This window comes from Anomaloglossus baeobatrachus, chromosome 5 (assembly GCF_048569485.1).
Source record: "Anomaloglossus baeobatrachus isolate aAnoBae1 chromosome 5, aAnoBae1.hap1, whole genome shotgun sequence".
Lineage (NCBI taxonomy): Eukaryota > Metazoa > Chordata > Amphibia > Anura > Aromobatidae > Anomaloglossus > Anomaloglossus baeobatrachus.
The window spans coordinates 535,652,156-535,678,187 of record NC_134357.1 but is presented as its reverse complement, the minus strand read 5'-3'; the positions used below and the strand labels follow the sequence as shown (position 1 = coordinate 535,678,187).

The 26,032-nt window shown below is 48.7% G+C and overlaps 1 protein-coding gene across 1 annotated transcript in view; it reads right to left on the bottom strand.

Moving 5' to 3' along the window:
• LOC142312926 (uncharacterized) overlaps nucleotides 1-25,289 on the bottom strand; it is a 130,151-nt gene extending 104,862 nt beyond the window's left edge. Inside the window, 12 exon segments of the mRNA XM_075351914.1 lie at nucleotides 13,023-13,113; nucleotides 13,311-13,408; nucleotides 13,492-13,615; nucleotides 13,697-13,876; nucleotides 14,006-14,155; nucleotides 17,035-17,132; nucleotides 17,212-17,335; nucleotides 17,417-17,596; nucleotides 17,726-17,849; nucleotides 20,199-20,322; nucleotides 22,512-22,556; nucleotides 25,252-25,289. Coding sequence (XP_075208029.1) covers nucleotides 13,023-13,113; nucleotides 13,311-13,408; nucleotides 13,492-13,615; nucleotides 13,697-13,876; nucleotides 14,006-14,155; nucleotides 17,035-17,132; nucleotides 17,212-17,335; nucleotides 17,417-17,596; nucleotides 17,726-17,803 — 1,123 coding nt within the window. The 5' untranslated portion in view covers nucleotides 17,804-17,849; nucleotides 20,199-20,322; nucleotides 22,512-22,556; nucleotides 25,252-25,289.
• Nucleotides 25,290-26,032: the final 743 nt, after the last annotated feature.

The window sequence follows — 26,032 nt, the reverse complement described above, 5'->3', positions numbered from 1 at the left end:
CCCCACACCCTCCTGTGATGTATATGCCCCAGCGAACATTACAGGAGAGACTGAGGCATGTACATCACAGGAGAGGCTGGGGCATGATGTACATGCCCCAGCCTCTTCTGTGAGGTGTATGCCCCAGCCTCTCCTGTGATGTAGATGCCCCTCCTGTGATGTACATGCCCCAGCCTCTCCTGTGATGTGTATGCCCCAGTTTTTGTTGTGCTGTATATGCCCCAACCTCTCCTGGGATGTGTATGCCCCAGCCTCTTCTGGGATGTGTATGCCCCAGCCTCTCCTGGGATGTGTATGCCCTAGCCTTTCCTGGGATGTGTATGCCCCAGCCTCTCCTGGGATGTGTATGCCCTAACCTTTCCTGGGATGTGTATGCCCCAGCCTCTCCTGTTATTTATGCGCCCAGGCGTCTCCTGTGATGTGTATGTCAGTGTGTTTCCTGTGATGTCTATGCCTCCAGCATCTCCAGACCAAGACAAACCTGGAAAAGCAGTTGTCAGAAACAACATGATCAATATCACCAAACATCACAGTTGCACCAAAGAGAAGCAGCTCTGGACATCACAGTAGTGGTGAGTTAATTATTTTTTTCACTACATACAGCCAGGTAGTTTTTAAGTTGATAATGGTGTGCAGCCCCCGCTGGTTGGTGGAAAATTCCAAATGGCCCCCGGCAGTAAAAAGGTTCCCCATCCCTGCACTAGAGCATGATCTTCCACCCATTTTGTTAATTCTGCCTCCCAAATATTGGAATAATAGGCCACCAAAAAATGTTAAGTAGGAACTATTACGCCCCACTTTGATCTTTCACAGGTTTAAGATTGCTGTACTGGGAAGTACCATATTTTTCGGACTATAAGACGCACCGGACCAGAAGATGCACCCTGATTTTAGAGAAGGAAAATAGGAAAATAAAATTTTAAGCATAAATTGTGGTCATGACACACTGTTATGGGGCGAGGATCTGCTGGTGACACTATTATGGGGGTAATGTCCCCAAATTCTCTACTAAGGTACTCCATCCTGGTAATGATCCTCCTGCCTTGTATATATATGTCCCTCATCATGGTATAGCCCCCATCCTGCTATATACTGCCATCCTGGTATGTGCTCCCATCCTGCTATATACACCATCCTGTCATATGGCCGCATCATGCTATATACCCCCATCCTGGTATATGGCTGCATCCTTCTATATACCCCCATCCTGGTATGTGCTCCCATCCTGCTATATACCCCCATCCTGCTATATACCCCCATCCTGCTATATGCCATCATCTTGCTATATACCCCTATCCTGCTATATACTGCCATCATGGTATATGCCCTTATCCTGCTATATACCCCCATCCTGCTATATGTCCTGCATCCTGTGGCACACAAAAAAAACCCCCTAAATGTTTATACTCACCTTTCCTCGCTCCACGCAGTATCGCTCCTCCACCCGTCTGTGCCGGCAGCAGCCCCGCTGACCTGTGTGGAGCCGGCCACGATCCCTGCAGCACCGCGATGTCCTCCTGTCTGTGTCGGCCGCGGCTGTGTGTGGACACGTGCGCACAGCAATGACGTCATCGCTGTGAGCACCACTAGTCTCCACACAGCCGTGGACAGGAGGACATCGCGGTGCTGCAGGGGAACGGTGAGTATACTGATTCACTGCACCCCGCACTGATGATGATGCACGGGAGGCAGTGAATACAGCCGCACATGATCACTCCAGGCTGTAGTTGCCAGGGGTGATCATGTGGACTGGCTGTTTAGTATGCGCGCATGCCCCGCCCATCATTCCGCCCACCTGTCAGCGCCGGCTTCAGCGCTGAGAGATGGGCGGGAGGATGGGCGTGCATATGAAATGAGCGGGCCCACGTGGTCACGGCAGCCTGCTCGTACCCCCGATGACTCGCTCCACCGCAGTACCCTTATTCCCCACAGCCCTACATTCAGACGATAAAACACACACCCCACTTTCCCCCAACATTTGGGGGGAGAAAAGTGCATCTTATAGTCCGAAAAATAGGGTACTTAAAAACGATGCTGTGTGTCTCTAGCAGCAGAAGCTGGGGACTATGTATTAATCACTAAAATGGCATACTTGTAGTCTTCTCTCTGCAACATCCCCTACGTGCTAATTTCCAGAAAATGCCTGTGGGGTGAAAAACAGTCACTACACTGAGGAAAATGGAGTCACTTTGTAGGTTTTTCTTCTGTTTTTAGAGTTCTGCAAATGATGCCCACAAACTATTCCAACATAATCTGTGTTCTATTCCAATAGCCAAATAGCGTTCCAACCCTTCGGAGCCCTGCCATGTGATCAAACATTAGGAAATTCTTGGATTCAGGAGTAGTTGCAAATTAAATACAAAAATTCTCCCCCTTTCTCAAGCACCTGAGTCCCCAAAATATTGCAACATATGCAGACATCTTGCCCATCTTTCAGCGTCTCTGCTTTAATTTCAACAGTTTTCCACATTGTCTTCACCTTCTATTCATAGACCTTTTAACACTGTAGTGAGAGTGGCCATAGTCCTGCATAGCGGTTCCCAAGACACAATGTGTTTGATGTTTAATCGTTAAGGTCTCATAAGTTTCCTTGGCAATTATTATTACACAATTTAAGGGTTAAGAAATGTATTGAATGTATGTGGTTTTTGATACTATGAGGAGTGCAATTTTCTAAGATATAGGCCCCTCCAAGTCACTTCAAAAGGTAATTGAATCCCAAAAATATCAGACATAACGTAGAAATATGGTAAATACTGTTGATTAACTATTATTTTTGTGATATCACTTTCTATTTTAAGGGCATAGAAAATCAATGTTTGTGCACATATAAATATTTTTATTTTGGGGCAAATTTCACATTTTGCCATAAAGAAACAAAACAAATTAAGTTAATTCTACCTCTAACAATAAAGTACAATGTGACTTGGAAAAGAAAAAAATATGAGAAACACGGGGCTCAGAAGAACCATTCCTGAGTTATTACAAGGTAAAGTGACACGAAGGGAATTTTGTTACTTACCGTAAATTCCTTTTCTTCTAGCTCTTATTGGGAGACCCAGACGATTGGGGTATAGCTACTGCCCTCTGGAGGCCACACAAAGCACTACATTAAAAGTGCAAGGCCCCTCCCCCTCTGGCTATACCCCCCCGTGGTATCACGGGTTCTCCAGTTTTAGTGCCAAAGCAAGAAGGAGGAAGCCAATAACTGGTTTAAACAAATTAACTCCGAATAACATCGGAGAACTGAAAAACCGTTCAACATGAACAACATGTGTACCCGCAAACAACAAAAAAACATCCCGAAGGACAACAGGGCGGGTGCTGGGTCTCCCAATAAGAGCTAGAAGAAAAGGAATTTACGGTAAGTAACAAAATTCCCTTCTTCTTCAGCGCTCTATTGGGAGACCCAGACGATTGGGACGTCCAAAAGCTGTCCCTGGGTGGGTAAAGAAATACCTCATGTTAGAGCTGCAAAACAGCCCTCCCCTACGGGGGTGTCACTGCCGCCTGCAGGACTCTTCTACCTAAGCTGGCATCCGCCGAAGCATAGGTATGCACCTGATAATGCTTGGTGAAAGTGTGCAGACTGGACCAGGTAGCTGCCTGGCACACCTGTTGAGCCGAAGCCTGGTGACGTAATGCCCAGGACGCACCCACGGCTCTGGTTGAGTGGGCTTTTAGCCCTGAAGGAACCGGAAGCCCCGCAGAACGGTAGGCCTCTAGAATTGGTTCTTTGATCCATCGAGCCAGGGTGGCTTTAGAAGCCTGCAACCCCTTGCGCGGACCAGCGACAAGGACAAAGAGTGCATCGGCACGGCGTATGGGCGCCGTGCGGGAAATGTAGATTCTGAGTGCTCTCACCAGATCTAGCAAACGTAAGTCCTTTTCATACCGGTGAACCGGATGAGGACAAAAAGAAGGCAAGGAAATATCCTGATTAAGATGAAAAGAGGATACGACCTTAGGGAGAAACTCCGGAATGGGGCGCAGCACAACCTTGTCCTGGTGGAACACCAGGAAGGGAGCCTTGGATGACAGAGCTGCCAGCTCAGACACTCGCCGAAGCGATGTGATCGCAACAAGAAACGCCACTTTCTGCGACAGCCGAGAAAAGGAAACTTCCTTCAGAGGCTCGAAGGGCGGCTTCTGGAGAGCAACTAGTACCCTGTTCAGATCCCATGGATCTAACGGTCGCTTGTACGGGGGCACAATATGACAGACCCCCTGCAGGAACGTGCGCACCTTAGACAGACGTGCTAGACGCTTCTGAAAAAACACGGATAGTGCCGAAACTTGCCCTTTAAGGGAGCTGAGCGACAAGCCCTTTTCTAACCCCGATTGCAGGAAGGAAAGAAACTTGGGTAATGCAAATGGCCAGGGAGACACTCCCTGAGCCGAGCACCAGGATAAGAAAATCTTCCACGTTCTGTGGTAGATCTTAGCAGAATTCGACTTTCTAGCTTGTCTCATTGTGGCAACGACTCCTTGAGATAATCCTGCAGATGCTAGGATCCAGGACTCAATGGCCACACAGTCAGGTTCAGGGCCGCAGAATTCTGATGGAAAAACGGCCCTTGGGACAGTAAGTCTGGTCGGTCTGGCAGTGACCACGGCCGACCGATCGTGAGATGCCACAGATCCGGATACCACGACCTCCTCGGCCAGTTTGGAGCGACGAGTATGATGCGGCTGCACTCGGATCTGATCTTGCGTAGCACTCTGGGCAAGAGCGCCAGAGGCGGAAACACGTAAGGGAGCTGAAACTGCGACCAATCTTGAACCAAGGCGTCTGCCGCCAGAGCTCTTTGATCGCGCGACCTCGCCATGAATGCCGGGACCTTGTTGTTGTGCCGGGACGCCATTAGGTCGACGTCCGGCACTCCCCAGCGGCGACAGATTTCCTGAAACACGTCCGGGTGAAGGGACCATTCCCCTGCGTCCATGCCCTGGCGACTGAGGAAGTCTGCTTCCCAGTTTTCTACGCCTGGGATGTGAACCGCGGATATGGTGGATGCTCTGTCCTCCACCCACATTAGAATGCGCCGGACTTCTTGGAAGGCTTGCCGACTGCGCGTCCCTCCTTGGTGGTTGATGTATGCCACCGCTGTGGAGTTGTCCGATTGGATTCGGATCTGCTTTCCTTCCAGCCACTGCTGGAAGGCTAGTAGGGCAAGATACACTGCTCTGATCTCCAGAACATTGATCTGAAGGGTGGACTCCTGCAGAGTCCACGTCCCCTGAGCCCTGTGGTGGAGAAACACTGCTCCCCACCCTGACAGACTCGCATCTGTCGTGACTACTGCCCAGGATGGGGGCAGGAAGGATCTTCCCTGAGATAATGATGTGGGAAGGAGCCACCATTGTAGAGAGTCCTTGGCCGTCTGGGAAAGCGAGACTTTCCTGTCCAGGGACGTTGACTTCCCGTCCCATTGGCGTAGAATGTCCCATTGAAGTGGGCGCAGATGAAACTGCGCAAAGGGAACTGCTTCCATGGCTGCCACCATCTTCCCTAGGAAATGCATGAGGCGCCGCAAGGGATGCAACTGGCCCTGCAGGAGAGATTGCACCCCTGTCTGTAGAGACCGCTGCTTGTTCAGCGGCAGCTTCACTATCGCTGCTAGAGTATGAAACTCCATGCCAAGATACGTTAGTGACTGAGTCGGTGATAGGATCGACTTTGGAAAGTTGATGATCCATCCGAAAGACTGTAGAGTCTCCAGCGTAGCATTCAGGCTGTGCTGACATGCCTCCTGAGAGGGAGCTTTGACCAATAAATCGTCTAGGTAAGGGATCACCGAGTGTCCCTGAGAGTGCAAGACTGCTACCACCGCCGCCATGACCTTGGTGAAGACCCGTGGGGCTGTCGCCAGACCAAATGGAAGAGCTACGAACTGAAAATGGTCGTCTCCTATCACAAAACGTAGAAAACGTTGATGTTCTGTAGCAATTGGCACGTGGAGATAAGCATCTTTGATGTCTATTGAGGCAAGGAAGTCTCCTCTGGACATTGAGGCAATGACAGAGCGGAGGGTTTCCATCCGGAACCTCCTGGCGTGCACATGTTTGTTGAGCCGTTTTAGGTCCAGAACAGGACGGAACGAGCCGTCCTTTTTTGGAACCACAAAGAGGTTGGAGTAAAACCCTTGCCCTTGTTCCTGAGGAGGGACTGGGATCACCACTCCTTCCGCTTTTAGGGAAGCCACCGCCTGCAGCAGAGCATCTGCTCGGTCTGGATGTGGGGAGGTTCTGAAGAACCGAGCTGGAGGACGAGAATTGAACTCGATTCTGTACCCGCGAGACAAAATGTCCGTCACCCACCGGTCTTTGACCTGTGACATCCAAATGCCGGAAAAGCGGGAGAGCCTGCCCCCGACCGGCGATGCGGAGGGAGGGGGCTGGAAGTCATGAGGTAGCCGCTTTGGAAGCGGTACCTCCATTTGCTTTCTTGGGGCGTGTGTGAGTCCGCCATGAATCTGAGTTTCTTTGCGTCCTCTGAGTCCCTTTGGACGAGGTAAATGGTGTCTTGCCCGAACCTCGAAAGGACTGAAACCTCTGCTGCCACTTTTTCTGCTGAGGTTTGGTTGTTCTGGGTTGTGGTAAAGAGGAGTCTTTACCCTTGGACTGCTTAATGATGTCAGCCAATGGCTCGCCAAACAGTCTATCTCTAGACAAAGGCAAACTGGTTAAACATTTTTTGGAACCAGCATCTGCTTTCCAGTCCTTTAACCACAAGGCTCTGCGCAAAACTACCGAATTGGCGGACGCCATTGAGGTGCGACTGGTAGATTCTAGGACCGCATTGATAGCGTAAGACGCAAACGCCGACATCTGCGTGGTAAGGTGCGCCACTTGCGGCACTGCTGGATGCATGATAGCATCCACTTTTGCTAAGCCAGCTGAAATAGCCTGGAGTGCCCATACGGCTGCGAATGCCGGAGCAAACGACGCGCCGATGGCTTCATAGACAGATTTTAACCAAAGGTCCATCTGTCTGTCATTGGCATCTTTAAGTGAAGCGCCATCCTCCACTGCAACTATGGATCTAGCTGCCAGTTTGGAAATCGGGGGGTCTACCTTTGGACACTGTGTCCAGCGCTTGACCACCTCAGGGGGGAAAGGAAAACGCGTATCTTTAGATCGTTTAGAGAAACGCCTTTCTGGGTGAGCGTCGTGCTTCTGGATTGATTCTCTGAAGTCAGAGTGATCTAACAAAGCACTCAATTTACGCTTGGGATAAAGGAAACGAAACTTCTCCTGCTCCGCAGCCGCCTCTTCTGCTGAAGGGGCTGGGGGAGAAATATCCAACAGCCTATTGATGGCTGAGATAAGATCGTTTACCATGGCATCCCCATCAGGAGTATCCAGGTTGAGAGGGGTTCCAGGAGTGGATTCCTGATCACTCTCATCAGACACATCACAGGGAGACTGATTGCGCTGAGACCCTGAGCAGTGTGAAGACGTCGAGGGTCTTTCCCAGCGAGCTCGCTTAGGGTGGCTGGGGCTATCATCTGAGTCATAAACCTCGGCCTGTGAAGCCGGGGACCCCCCTGTGGGCTGGATACATTCCAAGTAAGGGGGACCTGAGGACAGAGGCCTCGCCGTGCCCAAAGACTGAGCCCCATGCATAGATTGCAAGGTTTCAAGGATTTTTGCCATAGACACAGACATATTATCTGCAAACACTGCAAAGTCTGTCCCTGTCACCGGGGCAGAACCTACAAGCGTCTCAGCCTGGGTCGCTACCTCTCCTGACTCCGGCTGGCGAAGCAGCACCGGGTCGGAGCATTGCACACAATGGGGGTCATCGGAGCCTGCTGGTAGATTAGCCCCACATGCAGCACACGCAGTATACACAGCCCTTTTTGCCTTGGCCGCCTTGCGTTTTGAGGATGACATGTTGCTGCTTCCACAGAGCGATCTGGGATATGCAGCCAGAAGCGACCTCACAGTGCAAGAAATACAATATCTATATATCTATATACAGTACACCGATACACAGTGAGGCACTAGAGGGACCAGCACAGAAAAATCGCTTACCGCCCGCTTAAAAAAGCGGGTGTGTGGTCGCCAGATAGCCCCTAGTCCAGGTCTCCCAGAGCCTTGCGTCCTTCCTCCAGCCAGGCATGCATGTAATGGCTGCCGGCATCCCGAGAGAGGAAGGGGGGCGGGCCCTGGGCGTTCCTGGCCAAGAGCGGGAAGCCTGCTTCCCTCTGTGCTTAGTATGAGGGCTGGAGCATGTAAATCAGGCTCCAGCCCTCGTCGCTGCTAGCGAACAGCGTCTCTCCCCTACCCTGAATGACAGGGTGGGGGCGGGAACGAATCGGAGCTGCCGGCGTCCTAGGCCCAAAAAGCCGGGGACTAAATTTATAACCGCCGCCGCCGTAAAAGCGCGGACGGCGGATCCCCGGCGCACCACAAGTCACAGCAGCGCCGCCCGGTCCAGAGGGGGTCGGCGCTGCGTTCCCATACACAAAAAAGTCCCCCAGTAATCTGTAGGGACACCAACTCCACGTTGCGGTCCCCGGCGCACTACAACACCCAGCCAGCCCGGAGTGTGTCTGTGCCTGCCGGGGACACAGAGTACCTGTATGATGCAGGGCCTGTCCCTGATCGTACTCCTGCTCCGTCTCCATCAGGTTCTAATGGGTCTGTGGATGGAGCCCGGCGTCAGAGCTGAGAGGCCGGCAGGATCCCACTTCCACAGAGCCCTACCAGGGGATGTGGAAGGAAAACAGCATGTCAGGCTCCAGCCCTGTACCAGCAATAGGTACCTCAACCTTACAACACCATCCAGGGGTGAGAAGGGAGCATGCTGGGGACACTATATGTGTCCTCTTTTCTTCCATCCGAAATAGTCAGCAGCTACTGCTGACTAAAATCTGTGAAGCTATGCATGGAATGTCTGACCTCCTTCGCACACAAAGCTAAAACTGGAGAACCCGTGATACCACGGGGGGGTATAGCCAGAGGGGGAGGGGCCTTGCACTTTTAATGTAGTGCTTTGTGTGGCCTCCAGAGGGCAGTAGCTATACCCCAATCGTCTGGGTCTCCCAATAGAGCGCTGAAGAAAAGTGAGATTTGAATAATGGAATCTGGTTAGGAAAACAAAACTGGGTGAGGCAGAAAGTGAATAAATCACAGGATCTTGGGTACTAACTACTGTAGACAAAAACTGGGACTATAGAAAACTAGCTATTGAACCCATTCTATACCCGGGTGTCAATGATTTAGCATCGGGGCAGGACTTTGTGGGTGGGATCTTCTGTATCTATTACCGCCCTAACTGCTTTCCTCCTCTTTATTTCAATTCTCCACAGCCACCACCATCGTCCCTATGGCTGGAGTGTGTGCAGTGCTATGGTCACACTGTAGTTGAATTCTTCAATATAATGGCGCCGAACTCAGCGCATGCGCATACCGCCAACTGTGGCACCAGTTTATTGAAGACTCTCTGTCTGCAAATATCATCTGAAACAAACTGGTGATATTCACAGAGACAGTATTTTGATAAAATGGTTCAGGCGTTGGATATAGTGAGTGAATGAATTAAAGAATGAATATGTGTGTATTGGCAGACAAAGAGCAACATGCGGTGGTTGGCGCAGGGGACGTCAGTGTATTGGCCGCATATGTGTGTGTGTACATGTGTGTATTGGCACACATGCCGGGCTCGCATGTATACAGCGTCGGACTGGCTACCGGAGAAATCTCCAGTAATACCAGGCCTGGCTGCGATAACCTACACTGAATACTCGACCTCTCACCTGAGCTCCGGGCTGGGCTGCAATCCGGAGCTGTCACCTGAACTCCGGATTGCAGGCCGGCATGTCTGCAGCTATCATGAACTGAACCATAATCGCCGAGGCATCAATCACTCGGCGCTCGCGGTGCAGTCTAGGCTGCACTCCGGAGCTCAGGTGAAAGCTCCAGAGCTTAGTGTAGGTAACCGCAGCCAGGCCTGGTATTACTGGAGATTCCTCCGGTAGCCAGTCCGACGCTGCATGTATAGGCCGGGTTCACATGCATTGGCCAATACATAAGCTAAATATCTCCTTTTTCAAATATTCCTTTAGCAGTAATATAATACCAGAGTTTCGTTATTCATTGTTAGAATTTTAAAGTGCAGCTCTGTTTTGTAGTTATGTGTTTTCAGCTAGCACCTGTTCACACGTGTTGGATGTGCGGTTAAGTCTTTTTGCTATATTTGTACTGGATTTCTTTCTGATTGAGCACTCTGCCCTGTAACCAGGCTGTGTTCATTGCCCTTTATAGCTGGAATCTAGCTGCCAAGACATGGAGGTTTTTAACCCAGATAGCAGCATTTCAAGTTAGGTTCCCGGTATATAGAGATTACCTTGCCATGGTAACCGGGCTCACATGCATTGGCCAATACATAAGCTAAATATCCCTTTATTCAAATATTCCTATAGCAGTAATGCAATACCAGAGTTCCCTTATTAATTATTAGCATTTTAGCGTGCAGCTTTATGTGTTTTATACTGGCAAATAACAGAGTAGCAGCATGCGGTGGTTGGCGCAGGTGACATCAGTGTATTGGCCGCATGTGTTTATGTATTGGCAGATAACAGAGAGCAACAGCATGCAGTGGTTGGCGCAGCTGACATCATGGAAAATTGGCTGCATGTGCGTGTGTATTGGCAGGTAACAGAGAGCAGCAGTAGCGCACCCTTATGGTTGGTGCTGTGATGCCACTGACCTCGGGCGGCCCCCACACTGCTGTATCTGCTTCAGCAGCTCCTCCATGTTCTACTGCACGGGCGTCCTGCTCAGACACCACTGATGGCCTCTTTAAACACACTTTAATAGGCAGCCTCTACGGAGACGCCACGCTCAGGACATGTTCAGTATTATATAGTGAATAGAATAAAATATTGGTTACACCATTGATAAGGGTCTAGTTGTCCAGTTGTCCATAGAAACCAATCAGAGCTCAGCTTTTACTTTACCTCAGCAGCTTCAATGCTGAAAATTGCATTCTGGTTAAATATAACAGTCTTATTTTCAGGAAAAACAGTACTGCATGAACCCCACATATCTTCCTATATGCTACATATCCTCTATACAGTATGAACCCCACATATCCTACTAAATAATGTATGAACCCCACATTTCCTCCTATATACTGTATTAACTCCACATATCCTATATACTGCATGAACCCCAAATATCCTCCTATATACTGTATGAACCCCACATATCTTCATATACTGCATTAACCCCACATATTCTCCTATACTGTATGAACCCACATACCCTCCTATACTGTATGAGCCCCACATATCCATATACTGTGTAAAGCCCACGGTCTCCTACACACTGTATCAACCCCATATATCCTCCTACATACACTATAAACCATTATATAAAGTATACCATACTCCCATCGCTCTAGTTCCCCCAGGCTTTGCTGCACTGACCCTCCATAAAGCAGACGCACTGACTGATACGTTGATTGGTGGAATAAGGATCCGGTGACCCTTCCTCCACCAGTGTATGCACCGGAAGAGATTGGATGAAGTGAGTGGTTTCAATTAGTAAATATAAATATCTATATATATGAAATTGTATTCTCTTTTCTGTGTTTATATTTGACGATATAAATAATAAGAGACTGGAAAAGAAATTCACACTTGGCTCTCACTGCACATGGACTGGGGTATCGATCATAAAACAATACCCCAACATACGGGCATACAACATATTTTTCTTCACATGATTTTCCAAGTTGTCATCTTAGGCTATGTACACACTTGGCATTTTTGCAGCATTTTTTAGCTGCAGATTTGCATTGGATTTATGCAAATCCATGCGGTGGCAATCGGAGAAATAAGGGATTAATCGCAGCTCATAGCTGCGACTAAGCCCTAGATTGGTAATGGCAGGAGTCTATAAAACATGCCCATTACCAAACACCGAAAAAATCCTTTATTTGAAATATAATAGAAAACCACCCTCTTTCACCACTTTATTAACCCCATAATCACTCCTGCAGTTCCGACGTAATCCACACTAGGTCCCACGACGATTCAGCTCTGCTACATCTGAAGATCACAGTGAGTGCCATAAAACAGGACTGCTCGCTGTGAGCTCCAGAGAATGAATGAGCCACACAATCAGCAGTCACTTCACTCAGCTGATTCCCGGTCACAGCTGGCGAAACCTGTGACCGTAAATAGCCTGAGTGAGGTCACCTCTGAATGCGCGGCTCCTCACTCTCTACGCTAGACCCGCAGACCGGGTCTGTGATTGTTTGAAGTCAGATGCTGGGGGCGTGTCTGACTGCAACCAATCACAGATGAAAGCAGTGAATATGGAATGATCAGGGAAGTGGAGGCGCCGCCTGAGGTACAGCCGCGCCGGGGATTCAGTAAATATACCGCGCTTGCTCCAATCCCCCTATCCCCAGCACCATTTAAGTGCCAGCCAGATACCCTGGATCAATTCCGGGTATCTAGTGACAGGTGGACTCACAGGGTAATTGCGAGTCCACCTGTCACCAGGGTGAAAAACTGTAGCAAAAGCGCTATAAAGAATTGACATGCTCATTCTTTTCAGAACGCAGCAAAACCGGAGGTATTTCTAAAAACCAGAGGTATTTCACAAAACAGTCAGGAAAAAATCCTGACATGTTTGTGTGTGTGCATGTGATTTCAGAAATCTCATACACTTTGCAGGGACTGTAAAAAGCAGCGTTTTATTAGCATGAATTTGCATAAAACCAAGGCAAATCTGCAGCTAAAGAACGCTGCAAAAATGTCAAGTGTGAACATAGCATAATCAAATCACAAGGGTAGGGTTCACCTCGAGGCTGCATTATTTCAATAAAACCTGTCTCACTCCAACAAACGAAATTAAAATGCCCAAAGTAATGGGGATAATTTTGGGTGGGGGATGGTGACCATTTCATTACGATATGGGACTACACTGCTAATAAACCAGCCACAGCCGGTGACTGAGAAGAATCTGTGACTTCTCTACATTTAGTGGTTACTACTCACCTAGGTAGTCATATGTAGGAATCTCCTCTTTACACCGCTCATCACCCGTCACATATGTGTCTGTAGTATTAACATGGGTCAGATCTCCCCCCTGAAACAAATATTGTAAAAGTCACAAACAGATGGAGAAGTCACATCTATGATCAGCTCTAATCCTGCCATCTCCACCGTTCTCATTACACAAGTATAAAACATATAATACTGATGGATAAAACAAGACTGAGCACAAGACCTTCACAGCCATCTACACATCATAGGGAGATTTCATGACACCTTCTCTCCATCTACCTGATGATCCTGAGGAACATTGGGATCTTCTTGTTTACAGTCCTGTGGAAGAAGAGGACGGGGACATCGCTCTGGTGTTGTCCTCTTACTGGATAGAACTGGAGGAAACACATACAGGGACTGAATTCCTTCTTTACATACAGATAATTATAGGCCGTGTGTATTTAGTCCGATCTATTACCTGGTGATGTGAGCGGCTGGGGAACCTCCATCATGAAGTCCTTGTATAGATCTGTGTGTCCTTCTAAATACTCCCACTCCTCCATGGAGAAATAGACGGTAACGTCCTGACACCTTATAGGAACCTGACACATACAATGATACTATCACCCCCGATCCCTTCATAGCGTTACTGTATAATGTCCCAGCATTCCCAGCAGTGTCACCTCTCCAGTCAGCAGCTCAATCATCTTGTAGGTGAGTTCTAGGATCTTCTGGTCATTGATGTCCTCATGTATCGGGGGGTGAGGTGGAGGCCCCGTGATTGGGCTCAGGGGTCTTCCCCATCCCTCAGACACAGGATCCTGACAGCGCTCATTAGAGGTCTTCTTCACTACTGTGTAATCCTGGTTATGGAGAGACACATTAATAAATCTCACTACAGACATTTCCAGAGTCCTCACCTCTCCAGTTCTGTCCATCTGTTATTCCCATAGATAAGAATGATGTAATGTGACGTCATCAGAATCTCTCACCTCTCCAGTAAGACGGAAGAGGATCTCTAGGGTGAGGTGTAATATCCTCTCCGCCATCTTGTCTCTGTCCACATCCATCCTTGATGGGTCAATCAGGAAAATTCTCTTAAATAGAAGATCTCCACTGAGCGGATCTGATAATATAGGGACCTGAATAGAGGTAGCAGGGTGTTGATTATTGCCATTTTAAGCAGAAAAAATAATAATACATTAGATTTTTTTTTTTTTTTTTTAAAGAATTACATTGTTTTGCTCCAGTTCTTTTGTGTTTTTTGTGAAAGATTTAGCAACAAATAAAACAAATCCCCTATGCTTATAGGGCATCACAGTAATTGTATAATTTACAATTTAAATTGCAAAAATAATGACGTTATTACTGTTCTTTTTTCCATTTTGCAAAAATGTATTAATAGAAGTCAATCAGTGCGTTCTATAAACCAACACAGTGAAAAAATAGTAATCATTCTGTCAGAAATAAGACATGTTATTGTGATGTCGGGGGAGTGTATTGTAGTGCAGGGAGTCGGTGGGTCTGTGTGCTGCAATACATCTGAAAATTGTGTGTAAGCAGGCTTCCCTCCTGCATGGGCCTGGTTGTGGTCACATCTCCTGCCACTGTGATCGTTACGACCCTGGCGTCAATGACTTTTGTCTGCGTTATCCTCCCATTATATTGCTTCCTCGGGTGATTTGATATTTGGAAATGATGATTTGATAATTCGGCTCCAGTTATGGTGAATTTGTGCAATTCTGAGTCTTGCTTAATAAGTGGCTTGGAAACATATGGAGTTTAAAAAAATAAAACTGGTTTAAATAAAATAAAGAAGATTTTAGGCTTGTAAGTATTGCATTTTATTAACCTTTTATTATTTTCTCTGCTTGTTTGGATAATGGAGGGCAGAAATGGAGGTTTTTCAAATATGTACAAACAACTGACTATCGCTGGGCAGATGTGAGCATGTTGGCCATGTGGAAGCTCATATTAGAGATCTGGAGGAGTAAACTGCAACACTGAAGGCGATTGACAATGTTGAGGGGAGCATACTGCTCAGTGAGCAAACAATTAGTGCGTAAGATAAGGAGGATGGTGAATCCTTACGAATAAACATTAAAGAATTAGGCAGTAAGCACAAGGGAAGGACCTCCAGGGTAGTGTTCTCTTAAATTTTGCATGTGCATCATAAAAATGAAAAAATAAAGGGGGAGACACGGGAGGCGCTCCATAGTGATTGATTTGCTGCTTAGTAAAAAGAGAGAGAAGACGTACAGCATATCACAAAAGTAATATCTTAACACCACCTCCCCACCCCCTCCACTACCAGAAGGGAAAAAAAAAAGCTACCAACAAAAAAAAATAAAACAAAACATGAGGCCTCATTTTCTGTATATTTTTAATCTTTCCTTTTTGATCTTTATGTACTACAATAAATGTGATGTTTTAATCTACAGTATTTTTTGTTTTATAAGACGCACCGGATTATAAAATGCATTCCAAATTTAGAGATAAAAAAAATGGGGTCCACTTTATATTCCGGTGTTGTCTTACCAAAGGAGGGCGGCAGCGGTGGTGGAGCGGGGTCATAGGAGGCAGAGGCTGTGCTGGCAGAGGCTGTGCTGGCAGCGGAGGCGGGTCAGTGGTGGCGGTGGTTCAGCGGTGGCAGCAGCAGGTCAGCAGTGACAGCGGTGAGTCAGTGGTGGCAGCGGAAGCTGTAGGTTGTGTGGTGGAGCAGGCCAGTGCGGCGAGTGTCCCAGTCTGTCCGTGGTCCGGCTTCAAAGAAATGGCGCCCAAAGCAGCGCGTGCGCAGATAGAGCCCTCATACAAAAGCTCCGACTGCGCACGCGCTGACTCCCGACGCCATCATTTGAAGCCGGGACCATGGACAGACTAGGAAACCCACCGCACAGCCACCACAGTTCGCACAGCCACCCGGCAGCGCAGAGTGGCAGCCAGCAGGCCGCCCGCCCACCTGCACAGAGAGGCAGCCGGCTGCCATGACAGAGAGGCAGCCGGCACCGACAGGCACCCGGCCGCTCGCACGCACTGACAGACACCCTGCCGGCTGCGGACAGACTAGTAAACCCATTGCACAGCCACTGCAGTCCACACAGGCTTCACAGAGAAGCAGCCGCACAGAGAAGCAGTCAGCAGGCCGCCCGCCCACTCGTACATAGAGGCAGCCGGCCGCCGGACTGAGAGGCAGCCAGCCGCCGGCACCGAAAGGCACCCGGCTGCCCGCACGCACCGACAGGCACCCTGCCGGCCGCACACAAGAGCCACACAGACAGCCCCTCCCAATTCACCTCCCGGTAAGCTATGGTATATTCAGATTTTAAGACACACCCCAAATTTTTGGGAGGAAAAATGCGTCTTATAATCCGAAAAATACGGTACTTCTTTTTGCGGTTGATGGAATTCATTCTCATTTTTCATGTCTCACAACATAGGATGGAGCCTCAAATTGTTCCTCCACTCTGATTGATTTGGATGACTTTCATCATCCACATACCTGAATGAAGTCTTGCGCCTGCGCAGCAGTATCACTGGCCACACAGACGCATTTTGCTCTGCCCTACTGCAGGCAAATCATAGGTCTTTTATGAACAGAGAGAAAGAACAGGCGCCACGAGGTCCCATCGGTCCGGACCAGCCTCATTTAAATACTGTGCAGGACCAAATCAAATAGAATTTTTGGGGTGTACAGGGGAAGTCATCGGACAATGTAATCATTTGTGAAATGCCTAAGAAAAGCAGTAAAAGGTCATTTGTTGTGATACTAAAAAACTGGTGACAGGCTCCATTTAGTAGCAGCAACAGTTGATGATTTTAAAAAAAGGAAACCATTTGTCATATGAATCTACACACTTACAAATAGATGGAGACGTCATGACTCTAATCCTGCCATCTCCACCGCTCTCATTACACAAGTAGAAAACATATAATACTGGTGGATAAAACAAGACTGAGCACAAGACCTTCACAGCCGTCTACACATCATAGGGAGATTTCATGACACCTTCTCTCCATCTACCTGATGATCCTGAGGAACATTGGGATCTTCTTGTTTACAGTCCTGTGGAAGAAGAGGATGGGGACATCTCTCTGGTGTTGTCCTCTGACTGGATAGAACTGGAGGAGACACATACAGGGACTGAATTCTTTACATACAGATATTTATAGGCCATGTGTATTTAGTCCTGTCTATTACCTGGTGATGTGAGGGGCTGGGGAACCACCATCATGATGTCTTTGTAGAAATCTTTGTGTTCTTCTAAATACTCCCACTCCTCCATGGAGAAATAGACAGTGACATCCTGACACCTTAGAGGAACCTGACACATACAATGATACTATCACCCCCGATCCCTTCATAGCATTACTGTATAATGTCCCAGCATTCCCAGCAGTGTCACCTCTCCAGTCAGCAGCTCAAGCATCTTGTAGGTGAGTTCTAGGATCCTCTGTTCATTGATGTCCTCATGTATCAGGGGGTGAGGTGGAGGCCCCGTGATTGGGCTCAGGGGTCTTCCCCATCCCTCAGACAGAGGGGCCTGACAGCGCTCACTAGAGGTCTTCTTCACTACTGTGTAATCCTGGTTATGGAGAGACGCAGTAATAAATCTCACTACAGACATTTCCAGAGTCTTCACCTCTCCAGTTCTGTCCATCTGTTATTCCCATAGATAAGAATGATGTAATGTGATGTCATCAGAATCTCTCACCTCTCCAGTAAGCCGGAAGAGGATCTCTAGTGCGATGTGTAATATCCTCGCCGCCATCTTGTCCTTGTCCACATCCATCCTTGAAAGGTCAATCAAGAAATTTATCTTCTGTAGATGATCTCCACTAAAAGGTTCCGATATTGTAGATATTGTATTATAATGAGATAATTACTGGCAATAATAAGGGGAAACATATGAGGAGATAGAACATGCAGATGTTATATTCTCGGATTCTATATACTGGAATATCATAAATACAGACTACTCGCTGCATTTGTCACTCAGATGTGATAGTAAAGGGGACTCTGCTTCTCATTCAACTAGTGCCCCTCACAACCAGTTCACTCATCAAAAAAACTAAAGTTTAAAAATGTTTTTAAGTGAATATTTTTTTTAACAAGACAGAAAGAGAACATTCTCCATTCTTGATGAGGAAAGTGAGAAGGCATTTTCCATATATCTGAGGTAACGGAGAGAGAGCAGCCATTATCTATCTGAGGGAGAAAGATAAAGAAATATACAGCCGCCTCCATCTTATCTTACAAGAAAAATATATTTTTGCACCTCATTACCCAGTAGATAGAAAAATAATCAAACCTGAAAGATCTCAGTAGTTGATGAATTTTAAAGGTTGATTGAAAAGATGGAAACAAATATAATATAAAGTGATGAAAAGACCGGAGGAGTCTGGAAAGCGGCTACTTGTTACCATCACTTCACTCATTAACAGGAATCAATTACTTGGGACTCAACTAGGGTTTGTTAGGGGATAAGAATAAGGTAACCTGAAATATAAATTATATATATATATATATATATATATATATATATATATATATATATATATATATATATATATATATATATATATATACATATATATACACATATATATATATATATATATATATATATATATATATATATATATATATATATATATATATATATATACACAGTGGAACCTTGGTTAATGAGAACAATCCATTCTGGGACTGTGCTTGTTAACCAAGTTACTCGTTCAGCAAAGCAAGATTTCCCATAGGAAATCATTGCAATGCAGACAATTCGTTCCACAATTTGTTAAATGTCCCATCCTGGTCCCCTGTTCTGTCATTCCACACATGCACAAACACACACAAACACGTAGAAACACACAAACTCACACAAACACACAAGCACGCACGCACACGCGCATATTATGCTCACCATAACTTCCGTTCCATCGCCGGTCTCCTGGGACTTGCTGATCTCCGGCACGGGCTGTGTATCGGGTTACCATAGCGACGAGGGAGGAACTTCCGCTGCCAGAGCGCTGACGTCAAAGGCAGGAGCCACTTGCCTCTGATTAGCCAGCGCGCTGCCTTTCAGTAGCGGTGACAGGAAGTTCCTGCTTTGTCGCTATGGTTGCCGATGCACAGCCTGGAGTGGAGAGGCGAACTACAGGACCCAGGAGGCCAACGATGGAAGTGAAGGTACACATATTATGCTCACCTTACCTTCCGTTCCATCGCCGGCCTCCTGGGTCTTGTAGTTCCCGCGAGGACGTCGCGATGTACCCGGGAACTACAAGAACCATGAGGCCGGCCGTGGAACGTAAGGTAAGGTGAGCATAATACTGTATGCGCGTGCGTGTGTGTGTTTTTGTGTGTGTTTCTGCGTGCTTGTGTGGACTGCAAGTGCGGGTCAGAGCGTGGTAGATGTACGGAACCGGAAGTGTGTGCGGTGAGTATTTTGCTCGTACAGCAAAGCTTTCTCGTAAACCGAGTTACAAATTTACAGAAAGCTTTGCTTGTTAAGCAAAATTCTCGTTAAGTGGGTTACTCGTTAAGCGAGGTTCCACTGTATACACAGTGATTTTCCTTAATACAATATGTTAGCACATGTAACTTAAAGATGGCACCTGCATCATGGACAATGCCGAAGATGATAAAGAGATTGAGAACACCCAAAGTTTGGACCAACCAATCCAGTAGAGACGATGCAAGTTGCTGCACGCCCTGAGCCCGACCTGCGATATTTGATTGGGCTATATTTTTGCCTACACCCTTTTCTTATCTAGAACTATAAAAGTTTTGTGAACAATAAACTGAGCGGAATCTTTCTGGTGTTCGTCATGATAGGAAGCTATTAACCGACCGCAGTCTGTTATTTCTTCCGTGTGCACACATGACATTCCAGATAATCAGAAAAGGGCAGTCAGACCTTAAGAGACTCTTTGTGTCTCGTCTCAACAGATTATTTTTCATTTCATCTGATGCAAATGGAGAATGCAGGGAAGGGAGACCTGTGTTCCCCAAAGACACATCCCAAAACGTCGCCATGGCAGCCGGAGGCCTAATAATGGTGTCTTAGAAAGTGACATTAAAATATAAAGCAAATGAAACAATACAAAGCTAAAATACAGCGACACTGACTGAAAAAGATAAAGTTCTACTTGTGGAATAATATGTCCCCAGAATGTGTCCATTACCGTGTACAGCTCAGACCGCAGATAATGGCTCCTCATACATCTATAGCCCCTGCCGACCACCTGATCTACCAGACTGAGGAAACTGGTCCGGGAGGTCGGTGCTGGGTCCTGGGGTCATCGGGATCTGCAGCAAGAATGAGGCTAAATGAGGACCAGACTGTGGGGGGGATGGCGGTACTGTGGGAACATTACACTGTGGGGGGATGGCGGTACTGACGGAACATTACACTGTGTGTGGGGGGGATGGTTTTACTGAGGGAACATTATACTGTGTGGGGGTATGGTGGTACTGAGGGAACATTATACTGAATGTTGGGGTATGGCGGTACTGAGGGAACATTATACTGTCTGTGGGGGCATGGCGGTTCTCTTGGGACATTATACTGTGTGTGTGGGGATGGAGGTACTGTGGGAACATTATACTGTGTGTGGGGGGATGGAGGTACTGTGGGAACATTATACTGTGTGTGGGGGGATGGAGGTACTGTGGGAATATTATACTGTGTGTGGGGGGATGACGGTACTGAGGGAACATCATACTATGTGTGGGGTGATGGAGGTACTGTGGGAACATTACACTGTGTGACAGTGGATGGCAGTACTGTGGGAACATTATACTGTGTGTGAGGGGATGGCAGTACTGAAAGACATTACCATGTGTGTGGGGGGATTGCGGTACTGTGGAAACATTATACTGTGTGTGGGGGGATGGCAGTACTAAGGGAACATTATACTGTGTGTGGGGGGATGGCGGTACTGTGGGAACATTATACTGTGTGTGGGGGGATGGCAGTACTGAGGGAACATTACCATGTGTGTGGGGGGATGGCGGTACTGTGGGAACATTACACTGTGTGTGGGGGGGATGGCAGCACTAAGGGAACATTATTCTGTGTGTGGGGGGATGGCGGTACTGTGGGAACAGTATACTGTGGGGGGGATGGCGGTACTGTGGGAACATTACACTGTGTGTAGGGGGTGGCGGTACTGAGGGAACATTATATATGCCGCCCCAGCAGCGGATCGAACCGCTCGTGTCCGGGTGTAGTGTCCGTTCGTGGCTCGAGGGTCTCCGGACCCGGAGGCTTAGAGGCCACACTCCAAAGTAAAAGGGAGTATTTACAGGGGAATTTGGTATAGTTCGTGATGCTACCCTTGGTGTGCGGTAACTAGGAGTACCGCCACTGCCGTTGGGAGTAGCCGGGGTGTTGGAGTGGGGCAGCTAGGTGACGTTGCCCTCCACGGGTAGGGATAGGCCCCGTGACTCTGGATGGTGATGTGGGGACGCAGTACAGGGGTCAGTTGAATACTCACTCAATGACACAGATGTTGACAACAGGGTAAACCAAGTCTCTGAACGCCGTTGCCTCTCAAGGGGAGCTCGTCCTGGTCCCGTCCCCTGCAGTGCTGCTGGTGGTCTGTATCTGCCTCCTGGCACTAAGTTTTAGATTGTCCGTTGTGGTCTGGTAGCTTGGAGCTATCCGGGTCACTGCTCCCCACTGTGGCTAAGTGGAGGAGCCTGCTTTCTGGGCTCACGCTTGGGATTTCAGTGAGCTGCTTGCTAGGAAAGCCCTATCCCCCTCATTGCGCTAGTGCCCCGATTCTGGAACTGGTGGGAACAGTCCATAAAGGCCCCATTTTCCTCAGGTTAAATGCCGGGTTGCCTGAAGCTTCTCCCCGACCTAGGGTCCATGTACCCCGTCGTGCCTTCGGTCCCAGACCGGTGACCGAACCAGGCTACCGGTCATCCTCCTCAACAGGTTCCAGGCACCTAGCCTCAATCCCCTGTGACCGGTGGTCCGACTCCTCTAGGTCCAGACTATCGTCTGCGACCTAGTTTACTTCCCCTGGGAGCCGCTACTCCCAGCCTTCTCAGAGCTCCTCTCAGCTCGAGGGCTACCACTCAACTCTCGGGAGCTGCTACTTCCAGCTACTCACACTAACTGTCTGACCCCCTAGGTGGGCGGCCCTATTCCTGCTTGAGCAGCCCACTGGTGTGCCTGACGGGTGTGGTGCAAAGTGTATCTAGGATTTGTGAATGCTGATGGAAGCACCACCGCAAGACAGAGACCCAGAACCATGGGGGTTTGAATACCGCATGGGTAGGACAGCCCGTGCAGTACCATGCGACGACCCGAATAGTCCAGGGGCATAACATATACTGTGTGTGTGGGGGGGGGATGGCGGTACTGAGGGAACATTACTCTGTGTGTGGGGGTATGACGGTTCTGTGGGAACATTATACTGTGTGGGGGGGGTTGGCAGTACTGTGGGACCATTACACTGTGAGAGGCCAAGAAAGCAGCTGCATACCATGAGAGCAATTAGAGCTTCCTCACTGCCTGGTTTTCAGAGTATCTATCAGAGGAAGAGAAAAAAAAACATTCTGATTCTTAGAAAGTGGCAAAAAAAACAAAAAACCACTCAGGCCTGAAACACACATCCGTTAAACACGTGCGTGTTTGTTCCGTTTCCGTATGTAGCGGAGACACGGACAAACATGCACCAATGTTAATTCTATGTTTGAGATCACACGTGCGTTATTTCATAATATCCGTGTGTCCGTGATCCGTATGTGTTTCCGTTTTCTGCACGGAACACGCACACATGGACCCCATGAAAGTCAATGGGTATGTGTGCACAATAACGTGACACGGATGCATCTCCGTATGCTCCGTGTACGTTTTGTGCTTTTTTCTAGCGATGTCGGTCATTCTTTCTTTTCCTGTGTATGTCGGTCAATCTCCCTCAGTCCGTCGGTCGGTCTCTCTCTGTCTGTCCCTCTCTCTGTCTGTCGGTCAGTCTCCCACCTCTCTCATACTTACCGATCCCCGATCACTGGCGCGGAGCTGCACGGCTGTTAAATAAACTCCGGCGGCTTTTACTATTTTGAAAAAGCCGACCGCTCATTAATCAATCTCGTATTCCCTGCTTTCCCCGCCCACTGGCGCCTATGATTGGTTGCAGTGAGACACGCCCCCACGCTGAGTGACAGCTGTCTCACTGCAACCAATCACAGCCGCCGGTGGGCGTGTCTATACTGTGCAGTAAAAAAAAAAAATAATTAAAAAAAAACGGCGTGCGGTCCCCCCCATTTTGATACCAGCCAGGGTAAAGCCATACGGCTGAAGGCTCGTATTCTCAGGATGGGGAGCTCCACGTTAAGGAAAGCCCCCCAGCCTAACAATATCAGTCAGCAGCCGCCCAGAAATGCCGCATCGATTAGATGCGATAGTTCTGGGACTCTACCCGGCTCTTCCCGAATTGCCCTGGTGCGTTGGCAATCGGGGTAATAAAGAGTTAATGGCAGCCCATATCTGCCACTAAGTCCAAGATTAATCATTGCAGGCATCATCCCGAGATACCTTCCATGATTAATCTGTAAGTTACAGTAAATAAACACACACACCTGAAAAAATCCTTTATTTGCAATAATAAACAGTAAAAAAAAACCTCGTTAACCAATTTATTATGCCCCAAATATCCATCCATGTCCGGCGTAATCCACAGAGGTCCCGCGTCGCTTCCAGCTCTGCTACATGAAGGTGACAGGAGCGGCAGAAGAACACCGCCGCTCCTGTCAGCTCCACGCAGCAATTGAGGTGAGTCGCGCGATCAGCTGAGCTGTCACTGAAGCAACTTGTGGCCACCACTGGATCCTCCAACTGTGACAGCAAGTCGCCCGAGTGACAGCGATGAAGTCACAGATGAGTTGCGGTCTCGGGTGGAGGATCCAGCTAGCCGCGGGTAGCATGAGTGACAGCAGCGCTAATCGCGCTGCTCACTTCAGTCACTCAGGGGATTAGCGGTCACCGGTGAGTCCTTCATGGGTGACCGCTAATCAGTACGTGACACAGACAGAGCCGCGGGATGATGATGAATTCGGGTGAAGTTCACCCGAGTTCATTCTCATAGCGTGTCTCTGTCTGCGGGTATGCATCACCGACATTGTGCATTACACACGTACCATTTCACACGGACAACACACTCACATGTCAGTTACGAATCTCACGCACACACGGGCATTACACACGCACATGCGGTTAGCATACGCAGTTCACACGAATGCCACACGGACCATAAAAACGGACATAAAAACGGATCACGGACCTGAAAAACGGCCTGTATTAGGGTACTTTCACACTTGCGTTCAGCGGAGTCCGTCACTATGGAGAATAGCGCAGTCCGTTAACGCACTGCGCTATTCTCCATAGACTTGTATGGATGACGCACTGTAACGCAAGTGTCAGCGTTGCATCCGCCGGACGACGCAGCGTCGTTATTTTGACGCTGCGTCGGGCGGAAGGAACGCAGCATGTAACTTTTTTTGAGCAGTGGATCCTTTGGATTTCACTGCGCATGCTCTTTCTGGCTCCCTCCACCCGTAACCAGGGTACACATCGGGTAACCAAGGAACCCTGGTTATGTGTGCCGGGAGCCTGACACTTCCCCGCTCGGCTCCGCCCCCTCCCGCACTCCGTATGTATACACACACACACAATCGCGCGCGCGCACACACACACACACACACACTCTCACACACCTGTCCCCCAGCGATGCAGTCCCCGCGGCACTGACGTCCTCAAACATGGCCCCGCTCGGCTCCACCCACTTCGCACTCTGCCCCCCGCTCCTGCCCCCCGCACACATTGTCGGCGACCGAACGATCAGCTGATCACCCGGCGGCCGGCTACTGTGAGTGATCAGCTGATCACCCGGCGGCCGGCTACTGTGAGTGATCAGCTGATCACCCGGCGGCCGGCTACTGTTAGCGATCAGCTGATCGTTCACAATAGTCTGCCGACGGTAAAACTGTAAAAAAAAATTAAACAAAAACGGATTGCGTTGTTTTGCAGCATCCGTTGCGCCACTATATGCAACACATCCGTTGCATCCGTCACACAACGCAATGCAACGGATGCCGTTAAACGCAAGTGTGAAAGTAGCCTTACACGAGCGTGCTTTTCACGGATGTGTTTTTCAGGTCTCAAATAGTCTCAGAGCTGAAAGGGTTAACGCCCCCTGCGCTCAGCAATGGGGAATCTCCACATACCTCCTCCTGCAGAGCCGCACACTGGATATATGGTTGAGTCTAGAATGTATGGGCTCCTGACAGGTTAATGGGCGTGGCCGGCTTGGTTGGTGGGCGTGGCGATGTTTCCTCCCCTCCACTATAATCATGCAGGCTTCGCCCCCTGCACCCCCCCATCTGGAGCTCTCACCCCCAGACCCCGCTTTTATTATAATCAATTATATGCCCGCATGGACTTAAAAAAACAATGTTTATTCCATCTGGGAAAGTCGGACTGCATTTTGAACACGCCCCCATCAGGTGACAGAAATTACGTCATACCTGTCAGGAGCCCGTACATTCTAGCATCTATCCTAGATTTATATGGCTGCTCTGTGCTTACAGGACCTGTGATGATGTCACATGGAGGGGAGGAGTCAGGGGTCACATGATCAGCTCCTCAGTGTATGCAGGACTCTGCTGTGCTGGTTGTCATGGTGATGGATGAGGTGAAGGTTATGTGTGGGGTCAGGAGGGGTTTACAGGGGTGTGGATGGAGCAGAGCCGTGTGTGTACAAGGTGTACAGAGCGGAGCCGCGTGTGTGCGAGGTGTACGGAGCGGAGCCGCGTGTGTACGAGGTGTACGGAGCGGAGCCGCGTGTGTACGAGGTGTACGGAGCGGAGCCGCGGGTGTACGAGGTGTACGGAGCGGAGCCGAGTGTGTACGAGGTGTACGGAGCGGAGCCGAGTGTGTACGAGGTGTACGGAGCGGAGCCGTGTGTGTACGAGGTGTACGGTGCGGAGCCGCGTGTGTACGAGGTGT